This window comes from Anticarsia gemmatalis, chromosome 13 (genome assembly GCF_050436995.1).
Source record: "Anticarsia gemmatalis isolate Benzon Research Colony breed Stoneville strain chromosome 13, ilAntGemm2 primary, whole genome shotgun sequence".
NCBI lineage: Eukaryota > Metazoa > Arthropoda > Insecta > Lepidoptera > Erebidae > Anticarsia > Anticarsia gemmatalis.
In genome coordinates, this window is record NC_134757.1 from 1767881 (window position 1) to 1790591 (window position 22711).

At 36.4% G+C, this 22711-nt stretch overlaps 3 protein-coding genes across 4 annotated transcripts in view; 2 read left to right on the forward strand and 1 right to left on the reverse strand.

Annotated features, from left to right (window-relative positions):
* Window positions 1-52: 52 nt before the first annotated feature.
* Window positions 53-11238, forward strand: ValRS (Valyl-tRNA synthetase). 2 transcript variants are annotated; one of them, XM_076121477.1, is made up of 19 exons: window positions 53-312; window positions 967-1134; window positions 1405-1538; window positions 1847-2005; window positions 2423-2684; window positions 3148-3278; window positions 3622-3719; window positions 3809-3933; window positions 4314-4459; window positions 4909-5101; window positions 5389-5514; window positions 6319-6510; window positions 6860-6966; window positions 7331-7558; window positions 7899-8040; window positions 8664-8834; window positions 9244-9438; window positions 9823-10107; window positions 10484-11238. In XM_076121477.1, the coding sequence occupies exons 1-19, from the start codon at window positions 142-144 to the stop codon at window positions 10697-10699; spliced, it is 3249 nt and encodes a 1082-aa protein (XP_075977592.1). In that variant the 5' UTR covers window positions 53-141; the 3' UTR covers window positions 10700-11238. The 2 variants fall into 2 exon arrangements, with proteins under 2 accessions (XP_075977592.1, XP_075977591.1); XM_076121476.1 differs by lacking the exon at window positions 5389-5514 and having other exon boundaries at window positions 54-312.
* Window positions 11239-11599: 361 nt separating this feature from the next.
* LOC142977812 (AN1-type zinc finger protein 1-like) lies at window positions 11600-13101 on the forward strand. The gene is made up of 3 exons (XM_076121905.1): window positions 11600-12055; window positions 12250-12352; window positions 12530-13101. The coding sequence occupies exons 1-3, from the start codon at window positions 11772-11774 to the stop codon at window positions 13052-13054; spliced, it is 912 nt and encodes a 303-aa protein (XP_075978020.1). The 5' UTR covers window positions 11600-11771; the 3' UTR covers window positions 13055-13101.
* A 202-nt stretch (window positions 13102-13303) lies between these two features.
* The window catches only part of LOC142977811 (lutropin-choriogonadotropic hormone receptor-like), a 28748-nt gene continuing 19340 nt past the window's right edge, over window positions 13304-22711 (reverse strand). The window contains exons 2-13 of the mRNA XM_076121904.1: window positions 19015-19123; window positions 18489-18563; window positions 17884-17952; window positions 17701-17784; window positions 17343-17408; window positions 15851-15919; window positions 15692-15766; window positions 15383-15500; window positions 15138-15254; window positions 14875-14984; window positions 14588-14752; window positions 13304-14440 (exon numbers count right to left, since the gene is read on the reverse strand). Coding sequence (XP_075978019.1) covers window positions 13360-14440; window positions 14588-14752; window positions 14875-14984; window positions 15138-15254; window positions 15383-15500; window positions 15692-15766; window positions 15851-15919; window positions 17343-17408; window positions 17701-17784; window positions 17884-17952; window positions 18489-18563; window positions 19015-19123 — 2138 coding nt within the window. The 3' untranslated portion in view covers window positions 13304-13359. The remainder of the gene's footprint in view (window positions 14441-14587; window positions 14753-14874; window positions 14985-15137; window positions 15255-15382; window positions 15501-15691; window positions 15767-15850; window positions 15920-17342; window positions 17409-17700; window positions 17785-17883; window positions 17953-18488; window positions 18564-19014; window positions 19124-22711) is intronic.

Genomic DNA, 22711 nt, shown 5'->3' on the forward strand with positions numbered 1-22711 from the left:
ACTGAACGTCATATTTCTTTTAAAATTTTGTTTTAAGTTTCTGAACGTATATAAAATTGTCAGTTACATTTTCCACATCACATTTTGGCAAATGTGGTTTCGGTCGCTCAATATTTAGTTTCGTTTATTATTTGTGAAAATATGACTGATAACGAAGTACAAAACGGTCCCTCAGAAGAGGGGGACCAGCCTCAAGAAAAGACTGCCAAGCAACTAGAAAAGGAAGCGAAAAAAGCTGCAAAATTGGAAAAACTTAAGGCAAAGTTGGATAAGAAGAGCGCTGCACCAGCTGTGCAGAAAGATAAACCGGAGGTAGGTTTCTGAGCTTCACAAGAACAACGTAATATAGTTCTCTATCTTCGGAAGACGTATATTCGTAACAAAATCAATGATAAGAGCAGTATTTATGATGTACAATAACAGTATTATTCTAAGGTTATTATGTACCTGGTATGCACAGGTGAAAGTATTACCGCAATTGTTAGTCACGTTGCATCATTATGTACATATTCTACACATAATGACATGTTCTGTGAAATTAGATCATGGAAATTTAACTTGTCAGTTTTAATTAAAAATATTCTGAGAGTTTAACAATCATTAGAATAAAAATTCCAGGAACTTAAAACATTTACATGTGGCAAGAAAAGATTAATTTATTGATCATTATTCAAAGGAATTTGGCTGACAGTTACATGTGGCTGAAAGATTAAGACATAGTAAAATAATTATAATCTGTGCTATCTTAGCAATAAACTAAAATATTGTTTATAAGCCTTACTATTATGACAAGATAAGATAAATAATTTAAAAACATATTTACATGTACCAAAAGCTTTATGTATTTTCAGCAGAATTACTTACTTTTCCTTTATTAAAATATAGAAAAAAAAACTCCACCTTAAAAGAAATTAAACCTGAAAACAAAATATATACCATAGTGAAGGACAATTTTTTTTTTCACAGAAAAAAGCAAAAGAAACAAAAGAGAGTGCAGTGTACACAGCAAACACAGCGCCGGGTGACAAGAAGGACATTGCGGGGGCTATGCCTGATGCTTACAGCCCCAAGTTTGTGGAGGCTGCCTGGTACGCCTGGTGGGAGAAACAAGGATTCTTCAAACCTGAATATGGAGTGAGTTATTTTAAGTCAAGTAATTTATAATAATTATGTCGTGTCTACCACCTTTGGTCCTTAATATTTCAGCTCTTTCATAATAACTGTTAAAAATTATTAAGTATAGCTAGGAAGCTGGCCAAATATCTTTAAGTTTTTTCTAAATAAAATAAAAAATATATAATGACCATAGTACATTTAAAGTTGTTGTTGTTTGAATCTACTTTTTTTTCAAAGTTAATATTTTTTTCTGCTTCAACTTTTTCTAATGCTTGCATTTTATTTCAGAGGAAATCCATACTGGAAGAGAACCCAAAAGGCAAGTTTGTGATGGTGATTCCTCCTCCCAATGTGACAGGGTCTCTTCACCTTGGACATGCACTCACTAATGCTGTGGAAGATGCCATCACTAGGTGGCACAGGTAATTCACATTGTTATTTAATTGTTTTTTTACTGGTATATGAATAATCCATAAGCATCAGAATGAATTGCAAACAACCAAACCAATTTTTTTATGAACAACCACAATATTAAGGCAATATAAGGATTGATATAAAACAGATTAAATAAAAATAAACACAACAATGGCAAAATTTTTTGCTGTCTATAGTTGCCAGAAATATTTAGTTCAACTAAATTCAATCAATGACGAAATATAGTTTTTTTATTTATCATCAAATATATAATAGATCAAACAAAATTTATATAATTATCATTTTTTCCTTCCAGAATGAATGGTCGCACAACACTATGGAACCCTGGGTGCGATCACGCGGGTATCGCGACACAGGTCGTAGTAGAGAAGAAGTTATGGAGAGAAGAGAAGAAGACGCGCCACGAACTAGGCAGAGAGGAGTTTATTAAACGAGTGTGGGAGTGGAAGGAACAGTAAGTAGCTCATAAAAAATGCTCGATTTTCTTATTTGATTTTTCTGAAATTGTTCAGTTCGGATGTTTGTTAGTACTTGCGGCAAACAAAAACTGCTGTCGTATTTTTTTTTTTGTAAAATTTAGATAATATTTAATTGTAAATATCCTTTAAAAAATCTATACATATAATATCAATAATAATTTTCTTCAATTAAATCAGCTACATTACTGGAAAGTCATTTTAGGTGGCCGATTCGTATTCTACAATCCTAACAGTTATAAGGTTCTACTTTTTTTGCAATTGCATAATAAAATAAAAATTTACCATTGACTAAATTCTGGTAAAATATAGACATTTTTTTTTGTTTCACCAAATATTGTTCATAATACATTGCATTTACACCTGTCATATCTTTAAACTACAATCTTCCACAGAAAAGGCGTCCGCATCTACGAACAGCTCCGTTCACTAGGTTCATCGTACGATTGGTCTCGGGTCCGCTTCACGATGGACGCGTCCATGTGCCGCGCGGTCACGGAAGCCTTCGTCCGGCTGCACGACGCGGGGGACGTGTACCGCGCCAACAGGCTTGTTAACTGGTCCTGCACGCTCAAGAGCGCGATATCTGATATTGAAGTAGATAAGGTCGAGCTGACTGGGAGAACGATGATGAGTATACCTGGGTATGAACAGAAGGTGGGTTTGTTTGAATAAATTTTGCGTTTAGTTTAGTGTTGTAATCTTGTATTTAATATTGAATCATACTAGTCATGCTACTAAAAGGTTTCTGATATATTATTCACAATCCAGCGTTGATCAAAGACAATAGGTAGAGATATTGTCGTTAACATAGTTCACTTTTCAATTGTAGTATTTGAGAGCTGAAAAGATAAAAAGTATAATTTTATTTTTAATTCGTTATTTAGAAGATTCACTAAAATTATACGTACACGTATAATTTTGGTGCACGTAGTAATTAACGTATACCTGCACATGGAACAAATATTTGTGCGATCTACTATGAGTTGTTTCGGGACCGGTTTTCTTTGTGTCCGTCGTATGTAAAAGTACAACACAAGAGCAATTCTTAGTGCAAGAGTTGTCTTCATAAAAGAGGAGAATTATTAGAATATTATAAGTCAAATGTTATTACACACAGGTTGAATTCGGCGTGTTAGTGCACTTCGCGTACACTGTGGAGGACTCGAGTGAACAGATAGTGGTAGCGACCACGCGTGTTGAGACCATGCTTGGAGACGTCGCCGTGGCCGTACATCCTAATGACGAAAGGTAATATTATATTTTAATACTGACCTTATTTGAAAGTCTCGAGATTTCTCTTAATCTAACCTTTTTGGTCCGATGGGTTAGATTTTCATTAAAGCGAATTCTCCTAATTTAAACAGGCCTTCAAGTTAACTTTGAAGGTAGGCAGTAGACATATTACAAAGATACCTTGAGTACCTTAAAGTTATTTTAACTGTTCTTAAAAGAAAGAAATAAGTAACTCAGGCCAGTATGAAATGCAGTGGAACAGACTTATTTTTTATATAACTGAAATGATATATTCTTAATACAGTTTTAATAGTGTAAACTTTGATTATATTGTTGACTTAATTCCATTGTTTTACAGGTACAAACACCTTATCGGCAAACACTTGGTACATCCCATTGTAAAGAGAAAGCTGCCAATCATTGCTGATGATTACGTGGACATGACTTTCGGAACTGGTCAGTACATTTCATACATTTAAGGGTATTTAGCAATTATACGTTTTCAGTGGAATAATTCAGTTAAAAAATTAACTGTGTATTTATAGGTGCTGTGAAAATAACTCCGGCGCACGACCCGAACGACTACGAGATCGGCAAACGACACAATCTGCCGTTTATCAACATTTTGGACGATGAGGGCAAAATGTTGGACAACTGTGGACAGTTTGCGGTAAATATTTATTGCTCTAGTAAATTATTATTTGTCTTATTTAAAATATGTACATACTTGACAAAATCTTCCTTTTGCAGTTGTAGTATAAGTACAATTTAACAACAAGTTCTATTATATGTATTTCTAGATGAGCTAAGGCTAGTTTGGATACCATGCAACATCTGTCATTTCTTCCTTATTACGTCTATCTAGAACCAAAGAAAATACTTTGATCATTTACAATGCTTTTTATGGTTTGATTTAGTTATAGTGCAATAGTGATTAATTGTATACTATTTGGTTCTGTCTCTGAATTCCCTAGTTATTTTGTAGCACATGAAAAGATACTTTACTCCTATAATAATAAGGTTTATTTTCAAATGTCACGTCTCCCGCAGGGTATGAAACGCTTCGACGTGCGTCGCGAGATCATTAAGACGTTGGAACAGTTGAAGTTGTACAAGGAGACGAAGGAGAACGCCATGGTAGTGCCGCTCTGCAGTCGCTCTAAAGACGTTGTAGAACCTCTGCTCAAACCACAGTGGTGAGTTAGAATATACTACTGTTTTTTATAGAGTAGGTGTATTGTAATTATATTTTCTTTTTTAACCCGTTACTGTCCCAGTGCTGGGTAAGGGTCTCCTCACAAATGGGGGAGGAACAAAAGGAAACCCACTGGGGTAAAAAAAAACTACGACTACTGGTCTTATTATACTTCATTAAAAATAACCTACTAAACAATATTTTGGAAGTAATGAAGTGATTGTTAATCGACAAGTTTATGATTAATGAATTTTGGAATATAAATGCATTTCAGCGACAGTAATGGCGATGACAGTAAGATTAAAAACAAAATGGAAGGCCTTTTTCCGCTGAGCATATACAGGGCTGACGAAAAAAAAAACATTTACCTTCACTTTCTGAAAACTGATAACTTAGAAATATCAGGTACTCTCATAATAATTGGATCTCAACCATAATTTAAATTTAAAGGTACATAAAATGCGACAAAATGGCGGCGGACGCCATCAAAGCGGTAAAGATAGGTGAACTGAAGATCATCCCGGACGTGCACGAGAAGACCTGGTACCACTGGATGGAGAACATCCGCGACTGGTGCATCTCCCGGCAGCTGTGGTGGGGACACAGGATACCCGCCTACAGGGTCACGCTGCCCGACCAAGAGGTGAATATCTATATATATCTTGTTTTGTTGTGGTAGAGTCTAATTTGTAATGGCATTTATTTTCAGGATGTGTTAATTTTAGAAGAAGGGGTTTTTGAATATGTGCTTTATTTTATGTTGACAGAGTCTAGTTTCTAATAGCATTTTCGTTTAATATGTATCGTGCTAATTTTGAACTTTATTGGGTGGTGTACCTTTTTATAATGACTATACTGATTCGCATTCGTCAAAATAAAAATGTGAAAACAAGAACCGTGATTTAATAAGGTGGGTTATTGAACGGCAAGGTGTGTTGCTCGGCGGAGGGCGGCAGTAAGACGGCCCCGCGGCGCCGCCACACGCGCTCGGGCCGCGCCAAGAGTCGCCGCATCCGAGCCCGCGGCCCGCGCCAGAGCGCAACGCCCGCCGCGCCCGCCGCGCCCGGCACGCGCGTATGTCTCGCGATTATTTGCATGCTCGTGTTTGATTGCAATCATTGTGTTACGTTTCGATTTTAGGCTTTTTAGAAAACGAGTGTTCGTGTTTTTGAAAGATTATGCAAAAATTTCGTTAAGCGTTTTTGGTGTGTGCGCATTTTTAAAGATTTTGAAAATATTTTGTTTGGCTTTGTTTGGTTCATTGTATAAGAACCTCCAGCTTTGAAGACTTTGCTTTGAAAGCCAAGGTTCTCAACCGGCGAAGCCAAGGAGTGTCGAGTTATATTGATATTAATTGAGGACCATAATCCTTATCAGTAACCAATTTGCGACTGCTGTGGTTAATATTATTACAATTACTAAGTATACTAATTTCATTTTATTGTGATTAATTTATATCAATCCATTAATTAACAAATAATATTGGCTAAATAATAATAAATTTTAGGGTCTATTTAAGTTATGGCTTTTACACCCATTTGTGATGATTGCACTTTATTCAATATTTTGTGAGCATGAACTCCAGATATGTTTGTAGTTGTTTTCTGTGTTAGAGTAAATTTTTCATTTTTTGTTGTTCGTTGCTATAGAGGTGTTTCTGATTACTTTTTGAGCTAAGTGGTAGACAGCTATCCGTTTTCAATACAGCCTATGTTAATGTAGAAAATCATATGGTACCCTCGCCTAAGCCTAACTAGGCTTCTAGCACAATTTTTTTTTAGCTGGCAATTTGTTGATATGTAAATATTTTCTATTAAAACTAATCGTAATCAAGTCACCTAACTCGCCATATTATTCTAGACGAAAGAGCAAGAGCTATGGGTATCGGCTCACTCTGAAGAGGAGGCGCTGGCTAAAGCTGTCGCCAAGTACAAGGTGCCGGCGGAAGACATCAAACTGAAGCAGGACGACGACGTGCTGGACACGTGGTTCAGCTCCGGACTCTTCACCTTCTCTATCTTCGGCTGGCCCGATCAAACTGATGATTTGAAGGTAAATTTATCACTCGTATTAAAATTTACTACTACCCACAAAAGTTTTGAGTTTTAGTTACATATGAGCTGATTGCTTGTCACCAAAGCTAGTTTAACTTGGGCCGAAACATCAAGAAATTTTAAACGCATATTCGTTCATTTCGCGTAATACTAAGTCACGGTGACCATTTGATACTCAACTGCGCAGAAGCTGTGTTTTGTGCATCACTAATTCATTTATTAATACTAGTGAGATACCTACGTTTCCTTAGCCGTTACCTAGCCAGCGTGTTGGACTCAGACATGTTTTAACTCAGGTAGTAGAACACAGTATTAGGTGAAGTTATCTTTACACTCTTCTCTTCCAGGCGTTCTATCCGGGGACATTGTTGGAGACGGGTCACGATATCTTGTTCTTCTGGGTAGCGAGGATGGTGTTCTTTGGACAACGACTCATGGGAAAACTACCGTTCAAGTAAGTTTTAAAACTAGTCTATTTTTCTCAGTTAAAAACGGATACAACAAGTTTAAGTTATTTATTTGTAGAGTTAGGCTACAAAAGTCGAACTATAAATGATGTTATTATGTTCTTGACTTTGTCCATGAGGAACGATGTAAAACAACCTACTAGTATATTTGATACTTTTAACTGAATATAAAATTGATCTAGTACAAATACCATTTATATCCAAGGAATGACATAGCGATATTAATATTGATATTATAAAATATTATTATTAAACGTATTTGTTGCATTTAAAGATAACCCGCTTTGAAAGTCATATTAGAATTCATAGGGATATAAGTCCCTAAAATTATGTCAATTTTCTTTTCCATAGAGAGATCTACCTACACCCGATGGTCCGGGACGCTCACGGGCGCAAGATGTCCAAGTCCCTAGGCAACGTGATCGACCCCGTAGATGTCGTGACCGGAGTGACCTTGGAACAGCTCCACGCGCAGCTGGCCGACTCCAACCTGGACCCTAAGGAGATAGAGAAGGCTAAGCAAGGACAGAAACAGGACTATCCTAATGGAATACCTGAATGTGGTACTGATGCGCTAAGGTAAGATTCAAAAAGTTCTGGTATTTTGAGACAGATTTCGTACTGTTTTAGTTATGTTTAGACCTGCTGGAAAACAACTCTATTTCTCAGTTGCTGAACTCAGTGTTTGCAAGGGCGTCCATTTGAGCGATTTACTATCGATTTGTGTGAGGTACATGACATTATGTGTACAAGCAACCCTTCCACTCAAATTGATATGAATTATTCAGATAATTTTGTCTTCTATGTCAGAAATTACTGAAAAACTTTGAGACACAATTCCACCAATTACTAATTAAACAACATACATCGTTTTCATTCTAGCCATTTACACTCGTATTAAGGTATGTTTGTTCTACAGGTTTGCCCTATGCGCAATGACGCAAGGCCGGGACCTCAACCTGGACATCTTACGTGTGCAAGGCTACAGGTTCTTCTGCAACAAGTTGTGGAATGCTACCAAGTTCGCGCTCATGTACTTCCCTAAGGACACCACTTATGAGGTTAGACCCTAACATAGTAACAAAGTCTGTTAATTTTTTTCAATTTTTTTTACATAGCCATTTTCCACATACCGTTGCTGGCGAACTGCGAAATATTTAATTCCCACACAAATTATACATTAGTCGGATTTACCATTTTGGATCGGGAAATTGAAAATGTTGGGGTTGTAAATTTAGCAAATTAATTCTTTTTCCATAATATCTCTTACAAAAAAAATGTTCATTCTTATCTATATTAATCTATACTATAATATTATAAAGCTGAAGAGTTTGTTTGTTTGTTTGTTTGAACGCGCTAATCTCAGAAACTACTGATCCGATTTGAAAAATTATTTCAGTGTTAGATAGTCCATTTATCGAGGAAGGTTATAGGCTATATATCATCACGCTACTACCAATAGGAGCAGAGTACCAGTGGAAAATGTTACAAAAACGGGGAAAATTTTTAACGCTTATGTAACGCAAGCGAAGTTGCGCGGGTCAGCTAGTTTAGTTATATGTATTAAATCGAGGATGTAAAGCGAAACTTATACAAAATAATGTGCATTGTAGGTACTGGTTGCTAATAGTAACCATTTAATATAATATTAAAGTTTAACAAGTCAATATTTGTGTCCCTACAGGTGCATTCTCCATCATTATCATCAGACCTATCACCGATGGATCGCTGGATGTTGTCCCGCGTGGCGCTCGCCGTCAACAGGGTGAACGCGGGCTTCGCGTCCTACGACTTCCCTTCAGCCACCACGCACTGCTACAATCTGTGGTTGTACGACCTTTGTGATGTTTATTTGGTAAGTAATATAGTGTTTTATTTATTATAATTATCATTCTAAAGTCTTGGCACATGAAAAGCTAAAAATATTAATTACCCAATTAAAGTATTAATACCAAACTATTAATCAAAGTTTTTTTTTATAAGGTCCATTTAAATTGTATATTAGTTACATTTAGATTTTTTACCCCTAAATGTGTATAAACTTGTTATTTGCACTTGGAGCGTACACAGTCATGCACGCAATTCCAGCGTATATGCACGTGCACGCAGTGAAAAACTTCATAGAAAAAAATATTTTATTTTATACCTTACTTAACTACTCCAAGCGCTCCTAATATATTCAGAAAGTATTAAGGTGCTCTTAGATACGAATATTATTGTAAAACAACAAAAAGTACAAAAAATAAACTTAAATTTATTCACAGGAATGTCTCAAGCCCGTGTTCGCGGCTGGCACTGAAGAAGAGAAGTTCGCGGCTCGTCGCACGCTCTACACAACGTTGGAGTACGGACTCAAGTTGCTGAGTCCCTTCATGCCGTTCGTCACGGAGGAGCTGTACCAGCGACTACCGAGGAAAGATGCTAGCTGTCCTTCTATATGCGTAGCCAGTTATCCCACAGTGAGTTTCAAACTGCTGATTGTATAGTCAAGAGGTTGAAATGGTTTTTCGTTAGGAACTAACTTTCGCTTCCTAAACTTTTTTATATCATAGTAAGCCGCGAAACCGAACTATGCTTTCAGATTGAAATGTCTTGCTTTCAAGAAGTTCTTCGAAATTTTTGATGCCTCTATCAAATATTTCGAAGAACTTCTTGAAGGCTGATTGAAAACACATTCATGTCAGATTCTCTCCCTGAAAGTACCGTTTTATAAAAAAAATTACATATTTGACACAATAATGCTATTTTAATTTATACACAAGAAATTTTGTAGCTCTAAAGAATATTCGACTCTTTATAACGATATTACAAATAGTATAACCTTCGATATTTTCCTCTATCAGGACGAAGACACACCCTGGCGCTCAGAAGACCTAGAATCAGACGTGGACACGGTCCTCAAAATGGTGCACCTTATCCGGTCCACTCGCTCCGAGTACAACTTAACCAACAAGCAGAAGACCACGGTCCACCTCATCATAGCCGAGGAGCTGAAGGTGGCGGAACTGAAGGCGCTGTTCAAGAGTGTGCAGACGCTGGCCAACAGTGAACTGTCTGAAGAGGAAGCGCCCAGTGGGTGCTCGATACTCACCGTGTCCGATAAGATTGAAGTGCGATTGGTGTTGAAGGTAAGTTAATAAGCAGTGATATTTGTCGTGATCAATTTTGTGCACGATTTTGTACCTCGTCGTATATTTTTACCCGACTGCGCAACGCAAATGAGGGTATTGTGTTTTTAGTTTATCTCTCAATCTATAAAATTTGGTTGTTTAATGCTAAACAATAAGTCGTAATGCTGTGTTGCATACCATGGTTGTTTTCAAGTGATTCCTCACACCTATAGTTCTTTATATAGATTCTAGAATACCGTTTTTTGCAATCCAAGTTAAAGGCAAAGAATAATACTAAGCCTACTAGATTATTTATTAAATTCATGATAAAATATTTGTAGAACAGCTGAACAATTCACTACGCAATGTCTAATTCAGCTATCTTATTTCACAGGGCCTCATCGACCCACAAAAAGAGATCACAAAACTAGAAAAGAAGAAAGAAACATTGTCACAAACAATATCTAAACTGCAACAAGCGATGGCGGCCGACGACTACACGACCAAAGTACCGGCGGAAGTACAGAAGGCAAACTCGGAGAAACTCACGCAATCACAGGGCGAGATCGACAGACTACAGGCTGCGATGGAAACACTCAAACTTATGTAGAACTGGACTTCTGATCTTTCTTCTTAATGAATCTTTAGTGCCTCTCTCAAGATTTTTGTTTGATGTCCAATTTTACCAACATTCGACTATGTGAATGAAAGGTTAATTCTCCAAACACTAGCTTGGAATATGGTGATAATGATTTTAATAAACTTTTATCATCAAAACAAAAGTTAAAATCTTCTGAATTGGATATGTAGGTCAAATTGGGCATCAATAATATATTTTACCCTAGTATTGCCATTATTCGTCAGTATGAAACTTCCGAGTGCTTTCTGTATTCTGTAGTTTTTGTCTAGAAAAACCTTTCACTTCCATAGATACTTTTATTCTACACAAAAGTACCAGATATTAACATTTATGCCGGTCGGGTATTTTGTTTCATTGTAATACCGCTAGTGATTTATTTTTCAGTCTGAATTATATTCTAGTGAGTGTTCGATTTAGAACAAGATTAAATGTGTTGTATATGTATTGTTCTAAAGTAAGTAAATTAATATTTATTGTTTTTTATTGCAATAAATTATGCTTGAAATATATTTTAATTCGTTTAATATACCTTAAACCTTTGGAAGATTCAGCATATGTCAGAACCTTAAGAACAAGGTAGAGACGATACAATTTTAACTACTTCTTGGTATCGAAACATACCTGCTGAACAAGTACCTATATGTAGGTAACTAATTAAAAATTCACAAATTCCCTTGCCTATTTCAGAACGAAAAGAAGACTGTCTAAATACCTAAATTGACATTATCGTCTGCCGTCACGTTCCATAACATTATTTTTGTCATATTATCATCACTGTTGTCACTTATCTTTTTCTAACAACAGACGTAGTCTATATCACTATCCTGCTCGAGCTGTCACAATGACAGTAAGTTTAATCGGTGTCTGGAACTCGCCTGAGGTTAGTTTATCTGTCAAAGAATGTGATGATTAGTGTTTTGTGAGAATCTTGTGAAAAATTACTTTTTATGAAAGTTTCGGCTTCCTAACGTTAAAGCGATTGATAATTTAAAGTATTTTACTTTAACATTACATCGATTCACTGATACTTACTTAAAAAACCATGGAGTTTCCAACACTTGGTGAACACTGCCAGTTTCAAGACTGTAATCAAACGGACTTTTTACCACTTCAATGCAAATGCGCAAAGGTATTCTGCCGGGAGCATTTCAACGAGCATTGTCTCTCCGGTGATTGCGAGTTGGCGCCAAAACCTAAAGAAGTTAACCTCAAAAATGATGACCAAATATTTAGATGCTCAGACAAAGGATGCAAAAAGGGAAATTTACATGAAATGCTTTGTGCTAAGTGTAATAAACACTATTGTATCGAGCACAGGTTTCACCCGTAAGTATCTTTTTAGTTTTTCTATGTGGATTCTTATTTGTTCTATTGTCTTGTCAACTTCACCTTTTATGGAGGTAAAGTGTTATATTTTCGGAATTCATGCTGCTCAGTTCCTCTTATAACGAATGACTTTCCATTATAGAGCTGATTCAGCAAATTAAATATACTTTTTCTCACATATACTTATTACGCAGGTCATGTCCAGAGATAGATGATGAAACAATGGCAGCCAAGATAGAACAGTTTGAAGCTCCTTGGAGACAGTTTAGAGAAGCCAACAAACACTTGCAGGAAAAGGTGAGAGAAAATAACATATTAACCTTAATGTAAACCTCCTTGCATACATTGATATTTTTATAATTTCTATGTGAAAAGTGTTAAAACCAAATCTAACTGTTTGTTGTATGTAAACTGTTGATAATAAGTTCCTACAAATAAACTAATCACAGCTGAATTTTTCTTACACTTTTCCAGATAACAGAGAACATCCGAAAAGCACTACAATCATCAGCAAAAGTGAAAACAGCATCAAAAATACATCTAATGAGAATTAAACAAAAGGCCAAAGGACCTAAAACTATACTAGCCTCAGACAGAATATACTTTGCTATTAAAAAACCTGAAAACATGGACCCAAAACCCACAAAAATTATTCAGGAAGAAGAAAAAATACTGAAATTTGAGAATCTAACTTTAGATCCTGACTTAAAAGACACAGTGCCAGCTTTTATAAGCTCAAAATGGAGCTTAGGTCGAGCCATAGACAGCATTTGTGACACTTGCAATATAAAAAATGATAATAACAAAATAAGTGCTGTGAAACTAAGGCTTTTTAGACAGTTGGATAATTACTGCATAAGTCCTTTGAAAATGGATGTAGAGATTTGTGAGCTGGTTAAAAATGAGGTTTTGCTTGAAGGTGATAAGTTAGTTGTGGAATATATTGATAGTGGAGTTTTGAATGAATTAGATGAACATGCACAGTTGTTCCTCAGTTGATATAATCTCATGTGTATTTGTTAATAAAGTTATCATTTTATGAATAACATTGTTGTTTATATGTGTTTACTAAGAGTGCTCCACCACTTGCAACCATTTTTTTATTTATATGAAACCATGGAATGTGCCTTCTATCAATACAGAGTAGAAAACAAAGACACTTTACGAATGAATGATTTAGAGTAAGTAAATGTGTAAAAAATGTAAACGTTTTTTACACATTCACTAGTAGGTAATAAAAACAACAAATAAATAAATAATTGTATAATAATGTCAATATAGCCTAAGTCTTATAAACTAAACAATTAAAGCGTCACTTCACTATCTTTGCCCTGCGACTGGCTCCTTTGGTAATCGACTAACGGCATCAGCTGCGCCGGCGCGGACTGGTTAGTATGCGCAGTCGGAGGGGGGGTAGCCGCCAACTTGTACTTCTCTACCAGCCAGTTACACTGCCCAGTTCTAGCTACTAACGTTATAAAATCTCTTCGGTACTGCTTCGTTAAGATCGCGTAAAGGAATGGATTTGCGCAAGCATTTAGAGGGTAAAAGAATACTAGTAAAACTTTTCCATGGCTCACGTCTACTAGAGGCACACCAGCTAATGCCGTCACTCCGAAGAACGCTACGGGCGCCCAACAAAGTAAATCTGTTCCGATGAGTAAAGCCATTTTGTTTGCAATACGACGTTCAGCTGCTGCGGCCGCTCCTCTTCCGCCATAACTTTCCCCTCCTCCCAAAGACCTGTATATCTGCACATAGCAGATCACAATCGTCACCCAGGCTAGCGCATTAGTCATGAAGATTGATCCTTGATATACAACATCACCCACGTCTTTACTCTCCACGGGCAAACATATCGAAGTGGAGGAGTAATCGGACACACCGACCAGCGGCAGTCCAGCCATCAAACCGGAAAATAACCACCCACAAATCATGATCTTCGCTGCAGCTGACAGCGAGATCCTCCTTTCTAAGTAAATAGCGTACGTTATGGCGAACCAGCGCTCTAACGTGACTATAGTCAAAGTAATTACTGATAGTTGTCCAGAGAACACGGATAAGAAACCAGCTATCTTGCAGCCGACTCCATACTGCCAGTCGTAGGCATAGTTGAAGAATTCTCCGTAAGACCTTAAGTCAACCACAGCTAGCATGAAGAGGTAAAGTCCGGTACAAAGATCGGAGAACGCTAAATGACACATGAGGAACCTCGGGACGGTCATTTCTGTGTGGTTGGTGAGTAAAACTAGGAGTACGGCAACGTTGCCGACTACTACAGCTGCTATGACGAACCACACGCTCACTCGTAGCCACGACCAGCCCATGACATCTTCGCAAGGGTTCAGAGCATCTGCTTGAGGTGTACATTCTACTTTGCGCCGCCTGGAAAGAGATATAGTTTAAGTTTAAGAAATAGTTTAAGCAAACGGAATCAACACCACTTTGGAGCATACGTCAAATTAGTAGTTAGCATATTGCGAGGCAATGTTTTGGAAATGTTTATTAACCAAATATTTCATGTTACCTCACCTTGCGCTAAAATTCCCGCACTGTGCAGAGACCCCAAACCCATTCCCTGGTACATTGTCGACAGCTTCATCCTCCCAACTGCCAGAGTCACCAAAATATTCCTCTTCAATGTTTTCGTTTTCTTCTGCTGTTGTAGCCGTCGACAAGTCTTCTTCAAATGAGTCGCTGAAGAAAAAACAAGAAAGTGTCAAAAATGTTCTCCATGTTAGTTAGGATGACAAAAAAGCTTATTCTTATCCCAACACATTCTTAAATAGGCATAAGTAGACATAACATGGAATACTTACGTTGTAAAGTTTTCTGTTTCAGCTCTGCTATAGAACTCGTCCGGTATGGCTCTAATTGGCTCCAATGATCTTCGCTTGCGAGTCGCTGGAGTCTTTAATTGAGCGCATTTCTGTTGAAAGAAAAAAATAGATATACACCCAAGTTTTACCAATTTTCATTTATTTGGTTTAGTATCAGATTGTCCACAGAGCTCGTCTCAACAAATGAGGCTGTGTAACATAGTTACATTTCGTGCAAATATCTAATTATAGAAATTTGTTACCGCTTTCATTAGTGCGATCTGCGTCTCGAACAGTTTGTGTCGCGTAGGGTTGTGTCGCTCCGGGAACTCGAAGGCACAGCAGTGGAAGTGGTGGGTCAGGTACGCTTTCTGAAGATTCTGGACATAAAACAAATAATACTAGCTCATTCATATAACGAAATATATTCGAAAAGATTCGTGGTACAGTAGTTAAAGTTTTCAAAGTGCTTATAGTTATAATGTGTTTGCAAAAATATATTGCTTACCTGAAATTCATAGATCGATGGGATGTATTTAAGTGACGGAGTCTTCTCTATCCTAAGTATTTCTAATTTCTGCAGACCAGCCGTCGGCAGAGAGGTAATTGCGGTACTACTTAAATCTCTGGAACAAACAAAAAATGTGTGAAAAGACTAGCACTCTAATGCTTTAGAGACTGGCGTTGAATAAAATCAGGACTAACCGCTTAGTAATTTTACCTACTACTGAATTCCAGATGGGCGTATATTAGAGGTAGAATAGTTTCTTTATTCAATAACAAGAGGATCTAATCTTTTATTGTGGAATTTACTTACAATTGTCGAATTAGCAGATTCGCGGCGAAAGCATTCGCGTCAATATGCCTCAGCTTTGAGTTGCCCCTGAAGCTTCTGAAATATGAAATTAACCAACGTGTAGTAGAGTAAATCATGAAATACATAATTTATTTGTGTGATAGAATGTTGTACACTTACAATTTCGATATAACTGCATTTTTGAACGCATGTGCTGGTACTTCTTCTAACAAATTGTAATTTAACGACCTGCAAACAAGAAAAAACGCAAATTATTGATTGCCCAGAATTAAAAGAATATTGAAAATATTATTTGCTATTTATCTTCTATAATCAGACAGAGATCGGGAAACACACAATACAAACAGCTAACACTATAACATCTTATTAAGATTAAAGGACAACATTAGATATCTAAGTCAAACAGGTAAGTGTTTCTATGAGACTTTAGATAATGCAATAAAGATTGTTATCACATATGGTTGCAATAGCTTAAGACTAAGTAGATAGGTACCTTAGGATTATTAAGAACCGAGTGAGCTTGAACGTCGTTGTTTAGATTATCGGGTAGGCAAAAATGCTATTGATCTTTTCCAATTTAACGGTCTGATAATCAGCCTCTATTAGATACATAAAACTATCATTTTAAATGTACATTTTATGTGTATGTTGAGAGGTTTTCTAACACTCGTTACACAATTAAGATGCTCGTTACGACAACCCCGCTTACTCCAGCGCATCCACTCAAATAGAAATTGAAAGGTATTACAGAAGTTTCGCGGAGTCACCACAAAAGCCGGATGACACAAACAGTATCCTTCTGTACAGGTATCGAACCCTTGACTACCTAATGTATATCTGTTGAAATCTCTAGTGTACCTACTCAGTAACACATATTCTTTTAATTACATGGATTTGTTGCGGAGTTTTCAAAAGAAAATAAGCACGCATTAGCCCAAGCCTACTTACTTATATAATTTTATGAATACCACACTCGGGTGGTACGTTTAATAATCGCTGTAAAAGATTACCTAAAACACTGTTTATTAAGATTTAAACTGGTGAGCAAATTATAATAAAGTGATAAAGATATGTTAACTGTGTGCAAAAAAATATTTGACATTGACGCTCATCTTTTTATGAAGGTTAAATTAGGATTAATTAATTAAAGAAAGTAAGTGCGTAGGGAGTTTGTTTGTGGTTATCTGACGTCTTTTGTCGTCAAGTGGTGCGAGGACTTAGTATTGAAAGATTAATTAAAAGATTAAAATTTATGGAGATATAGGTTTTCAAATAAAACTTTTGCAACTAGAGGAACCTCGTGGCACATGAAAATTAACGCTATTATTATATTGTGTGGTACCTTTACTTTGATTACAGGGTTGTTCGTTCCGATTGGAATCAGTAAGCGGAACTCTACGTATTGGGCACGAATGGACACTTAAATGTTATTCGTCTACGACTAGTGATTGATTCGGGTATACAAAAATAAAATAGTGAGAAAAGTTAGTTCTGAAATCAGTTTTAAACAAAACCTTTATCCATTGAGGGTGATATGAAGGTAAGGAGTTAAGGACCATGGTCATTTAAATTCGTGATTGTTGGTGTGAGATAATGAATGTATGTAAAAATAAATAAAATAGCACATGTGTGTATGTACCTAGTGACTTACACTTGATCAGCGCGCACGCGCAGCGCATGTGATGATAGACGCTTTATGTAGTTGCCTTCCAGATCACTGTGAACAAAAATACATATACAATCTTTAAACACTCCTGGCTCGTAAATACCAACCAGTAGAGTCAAGAGGGGAAATTTATTTTAAAGGAACGCAAAGAAGGTAATTTTAAAATAATCATCTTTTATGTGTAAGTATATCGTTACGCGCATTTTTAATCGCAAAATAGTCAAAACAGCAATATGAATATGTATGTGTTGTACATTTTCCATCCTCCCAAAGAATAACCTTCAAATACCCTAAAAGTTCCCTTTTTACAATTAAGTCTTTACTTGAAGGGTCTTATACTTACATAGCCTGCAGGTACGTAGTGCTTCTACTATCATGCACATGACTCAAGTTCGGCACCTCCAGGAGGCCCGATGTAGTGACTATACTGTAACAAAAATAAATTTAGCTAACAGTTCATAAGAAATAGCATCTTGTTAAGAAAACCAAAAACAAAAAGAACCAAAAAAATAAAATACATACGTACAATGTGCGCAGCTCAGGCAGCGGCGGCAGGGCGGCGATGTGGTGTAACTTCGGTGCCTGTGTTATGAATCTGCAAGAAGAATACTACACATACATATAAACACTTTACTAACGCATTCAGAAAAGCTGCTTATTGGATTTTTTATTTTAATTTTATTATTTAAAGGAAAACTTACAGCTAAACACTATGAATACACAAACTTAAAACATAAAATAGGCTATTTACAAGTTTTCACTAATTGCATGCATATTGGACAATTATCTGACTTTTGATTTGAGCGAAGCGAGGAGGTCACAGGGTAGGCAGTGTCTATTCAAATAAATACTTTGGTCCATTCCAGAAAAAACACCCAGGAAAATTATTAAGCCGGTTGAATGGAAACGCACCCCTCCAAAAACCTCCTGTTAACTAACTATTTTTAACAATAATGTGGGTAACCATTTTGTTTTTGGTCATATGTTACCATTGGTTAGATCATCTTATTCAGAGAAAAAATAACGATCATTCGAACGAGAATAAACGAAATATTTTACAAGTAATGCAACAGTATTTTAGAAATAAATGTACCTATAATCTAGTTTAAGACTACAACCTGAAATACTCACAAGGACTGTAGCCTAGGCATCTTGGTCAGATCTTCAACAACTACATGTTCTAATTTGGGAGCATCAATGATGGATCTGAAACAGAAATAACTCTTATATCCACGGTATTTCCAGCTCACAGATCTTTGAATCAAAGGAAAACTTGTGAAGCATTTTTGCTGCATCTAATTTGATATCCGTTTGTTGTCCGTTTAAACGCTTTTAGCCTTCAAATTCCTGTATTGTTGTTAAAGATAAAAATAATGGTCCTTGACGTAGTGCTTTTTGATTAGTTGCGAACCATAGTGCAGCCAAAAGGTATCACCGACATCTCATCTATTTTCATAAAACTTTATTTACATTGTAAATACACAAGTAACTCTGTCTATTACCTGGGTACGTTTTCACTGATAAATTACAGCACTGCACTGAAAGAATAGACAAAGCATACCTAGGTAGGTTCTTATAAAAGGTAGATAGTAGGAAGTAGGTTAGTTTTGATCAGTCAATAATGATAGTATATGTATAAAGTAAAGTAAATACATACAGATGCTCAACCAGGTGCAGATGGTAGCCGGCGAGGTGTATGGCGCGTGCCGTGAGCTTCGTGATATTGGTGTGATGCAGCACCACCGACACGCATGATGCTTGCCGAGCTGCAAAATAATTACAATATTAGGTACTAAAACTTATTCCAATTAAGCAATTCTATCTGACAACCAGCCTTTGCTTGGAGTTAGGCTGGCTACAAAACCGATTATGATGGTACAATAACCCCTAGCCTGAGGAAGGACGAAGTTTGTAACGGTAAATCAAGCTCATTACTGTAACAATGCTGAGCATATTTCTCCGCTTGGATTGAGAGAGGCTTTGATGGCTTTGCATTTGTTTAGGAAGTGTAACGACACACGTAACTTCTTTTTGTTCCAAAGAGCAGGCCTGCAAGGGCAGGTTATTTTAATTGCCTCAGGGACTCAATTGGGGTGATGATGTTTAGTTTCATTTGATGGCGAACCATTGCAGACTTTTCGGTGTTTTAATGGCCTAGCCAGAGTATTTCATCAATATTAGAGACAGTTAAACTGGCGTATATAAATAAATAATATCTGCTTCTCGTATCCTGGCAGTCATTATGTTTATGCAACGTCGTTTGAAGTTCTCAAGTTGGCTGCAGCCCAACTGCTCCTTGAACTCCGAAGGAAGCACTGTCATAATTTAAGTGTTTTAAAAAGTTTTACTGATACATAAAACTGCTTTTAAAAGATTAATTTCGTGATTACTTGCTCCTGAGCGAGCTTCTGCTTTCTAATTATAATGAGCATCTCATGTTCGATATTTTATGCATTCCTTTTCCTGTGAAGACAAATCTTTAACAACTTTTTATAGAGAAAGACCCATAAAAGACTTACAGCACCCGTGAGCAATGAAACGCCTACTCAATTACGTCAAAAATGACCAAAGCGACTGAAATATTAAGCAGTCGTTTACAAGCCCTTTATAATTTTTATTACCAAGTATATTACAAAAGTTTACTGCATATTTATCTGCAAACATTTAGTTCTTTCTAGCGTGATTTGTGATCCAACACAGTTTTATACATAGCGTGAGAGATGCCAGACGGCAGGCCGCCTGTGAGGTGCTTCTAGTAAAATGTGTAAACACCATACACCATGGGCATTGGACTTTACGATCCGTTTTATTTTCTGATTTAAGTTGTCGTAAAATTAACTGTATTTAATCTTTTATTTACTATTGATTGGACGTGAATGGCTGCTTGTATGTTGCTTCTGGAATACGGTGCTGTGTTCAAGACGAGTTCGTAAAAAGGGGATACGCGGGCTATTTTCTAATCACTTTTTTTGTGATTGTGAAAATTCTTTCATAACTTTCCATATACTAAATAGAGATGTAATATGTAACATGAATCTGCGTGGGATGATTTAATATAATCAAATAAGTAAATAAGTCCAAAGGCGACAGCGGCATCAACTAAAGCGTATTTTAATAAAGCGCTACTCAGATAGAGCGAATTTACGCAGATTAGCGCGTGGAACACTTAATAAGTATTTGCGATGAGTCACGATGTGTTGCTAAACCCTAGATTAGGAACCTTGAAAATGATAATATTAATGAAAAAAGCAATTAAATTTGTTTTCTTTGAAAATATTAGTACGCTAATTAAGTGTAGACATATCAATCCATATCTGGGCGCACGAAAGAGTCCTTTATAAAAATAACTTTAAAAAAATCTTGTAGATAAGCCCAAAGATCCAAGTGTAAAAATATAACTGTAGGTTCTTACTTAATATTCTTTTGAAAAACTACCAAAAATAGCGATTGTTTTCCCTACCGCATAGTGTTTGTTCGTTAAACATAGACATTGTCAATTAAAAACAGTGTTATCAGCCGAATCACGAGATAACACGTCCTCGCCTTTGATAGATCTCGCCGATTAACAACTTCTCTGACTAATTTCCTGAATCTAATCAAGCCAGATGGTGACTCTAGTAGGTACCGAGATTCTGTATCATTATCGACTACCGACATCCGGCTGAAAAAACTTGTATGACAATAATTGGTTCAGCGCTTCTAGCGGCATCGTAGATAACTATTTCGGCAGTAGATTTTAAATGTCAAACTCTTGTGATACTCAAAGATTCTAGTTGTAGAGAATCGTGCTATCGTTGGTAGTCTTCGATGTAGTACTATGCCAACATAAATGCATTTAACGTCACGGTTTCGTCTCGTGTTCGTTTATATGTTGTGTAAAATTTTTGACAGTGTCGAAACGCTCAATTTTTATTATGCAATAAAATTGTGCAAACGTATTGCGCAATATTATTTCAGATATAGGCGGCTTCACACCCTTATTTGTTGACAATGGCATACATTGGCATAAAGAGATTGGGCCGACAAATAGTGTTTTTACATGAGGTTTATGTTAATTTCATCAGTTTTCAGGAGGTAACTGGAATTTTCAAAGGCCAACTGATCCTACTAAATCCGTTTATCAGACTCACACAACTCTCACAAGCTTACACCTTTTTACGAGAACATCACATCTTTCATCTTCCTATGATTAGCTGTAGGTACTCGTGATGCTACTAAATCATTTTATCTTTATTTAAATTATAATCTGTTATGTAAAGTATGTCTAGACAAAATAAGATGCAACGTTGTTTACCTGTGATTTAAGCACATGCATTAATATCAGTCAGTCTGGTGTGTTTTATAGTTTGTTTCTATACAATCCATTACATAGTTCATTAGTTACTTTAACTGCATGGAAGTTAGATTTTTTCAGTCATATTTCATTTAGTAAATATATTATGCAAGTTGAGTGGGAATTATTGCTCAATCAAAGAAAGGCTTGGATAAATTTTCTATTACTTTCCGGGTCAGTAGGATATACCTAACAGAAGGTCCTATATCAGAAAATTTTAAGTAGATGTCTGGCCTTCGGCATTTAGTTATTGAAGGCTCGCACACTTTTGTATGAGATCGGAAAAACTAATTAGATGAAAATTGAGAATTTTCGCTGTTGATAAGTTTTGCCTACCGTCCATTAAAAAGAGATGTTGTAAAGGTATATCTGACTTTCAACGTAAACGCAACGTAAATATTATGTTTGAATGTCAAGTTTGACGCATATGAGTGCAGTAAACGCACTGCCAGAGCGTTGCAAATGGGTCAGGCTTAAAATAATGTGTCCAAAATCAACAAGACACCATTACACAGTTGCGCTGTCTTTAGCATTGAGCAGACGAATGCATTAACATGTCAGAAACTGGACGTTACGATATGATTTCACTGTTCTGAGTGACCTAACTAGTTTAGGACTTCAAGATCATTGTTCAAATTGCTCCTAAGAAATGTCTGGTTAGTGGTTAGCATAACGCGGTTGTAAAACAGTTGTCTTATAACAAAAAACCGTGTTATTCGTGTTTTAGAGGTATATATTTCAGTTTAAACAAGAGTAAAGAGTGTTAAAGATCAAGTTTCATCTTTAAATCGTCGTCCAAATTATGTTGCAGTCATACCTAACTTTACAATGGTTATCCGCTATATTTATCTCAGTAAGAAGGTATGTAGAACGAACGATTACCTGCTTTATAAGTTTATTTTTCTTCTTTAAAACTTGGAATTTAAATAGGGTTTGTTCATCGTTACCTAATATTAGGTATACAGTAGGTAATTAACACTATCATGCCTATTACCACGGCATGCTTAATGTTCCAGCGCAG

Excerpts from the sequence above, each read along its gene's own strand:
- LOC142977812 (XM_076121905.1), top strand. The coding sequence starts at position 11,772 with ATGGAGTTTCCAACACTTGGTGAACACTGCCAGTTTCAAGACTGTAAT. Across the intron at positions 12,056-12,249 it reads ATCGAGCACAGGTTTCACCC|GTCATGTCCAGAGATAGATG; the intron begins GTAAGTATCTTT and ends CTTATTACGCAG. Across the intron at positions 12,353-12,529 it reads ACAAACACTTGCAGGAAAAG|ATAACAGAGAACATCCGAAA; the intron begins GTGAGAGAAAAT and ends ACACTTTTCCAG.
- ValRS (XM_076121477.1), top strand. The coding sequence starts at position 142 with ATGACTGATAACGAAGTACAAAACGGTCCCTCAGAAGAGGGGGACCAG. Across the intron at positions 3,279-3,621 it reads GTACATCCTAATGACGAAAG|GTACAAACACCTTATCGGCA; the intron begins GTAATATTATAT and ends ATTGTTTTACAG. Across the intron at positions 3,934-4,313 it reads ACAACTGTGGACAGTTTGCG|GGTATGAAACGCTTCGACGT; the intron begins GTAAATATTTAT and ends CGTCTCCCGCAG.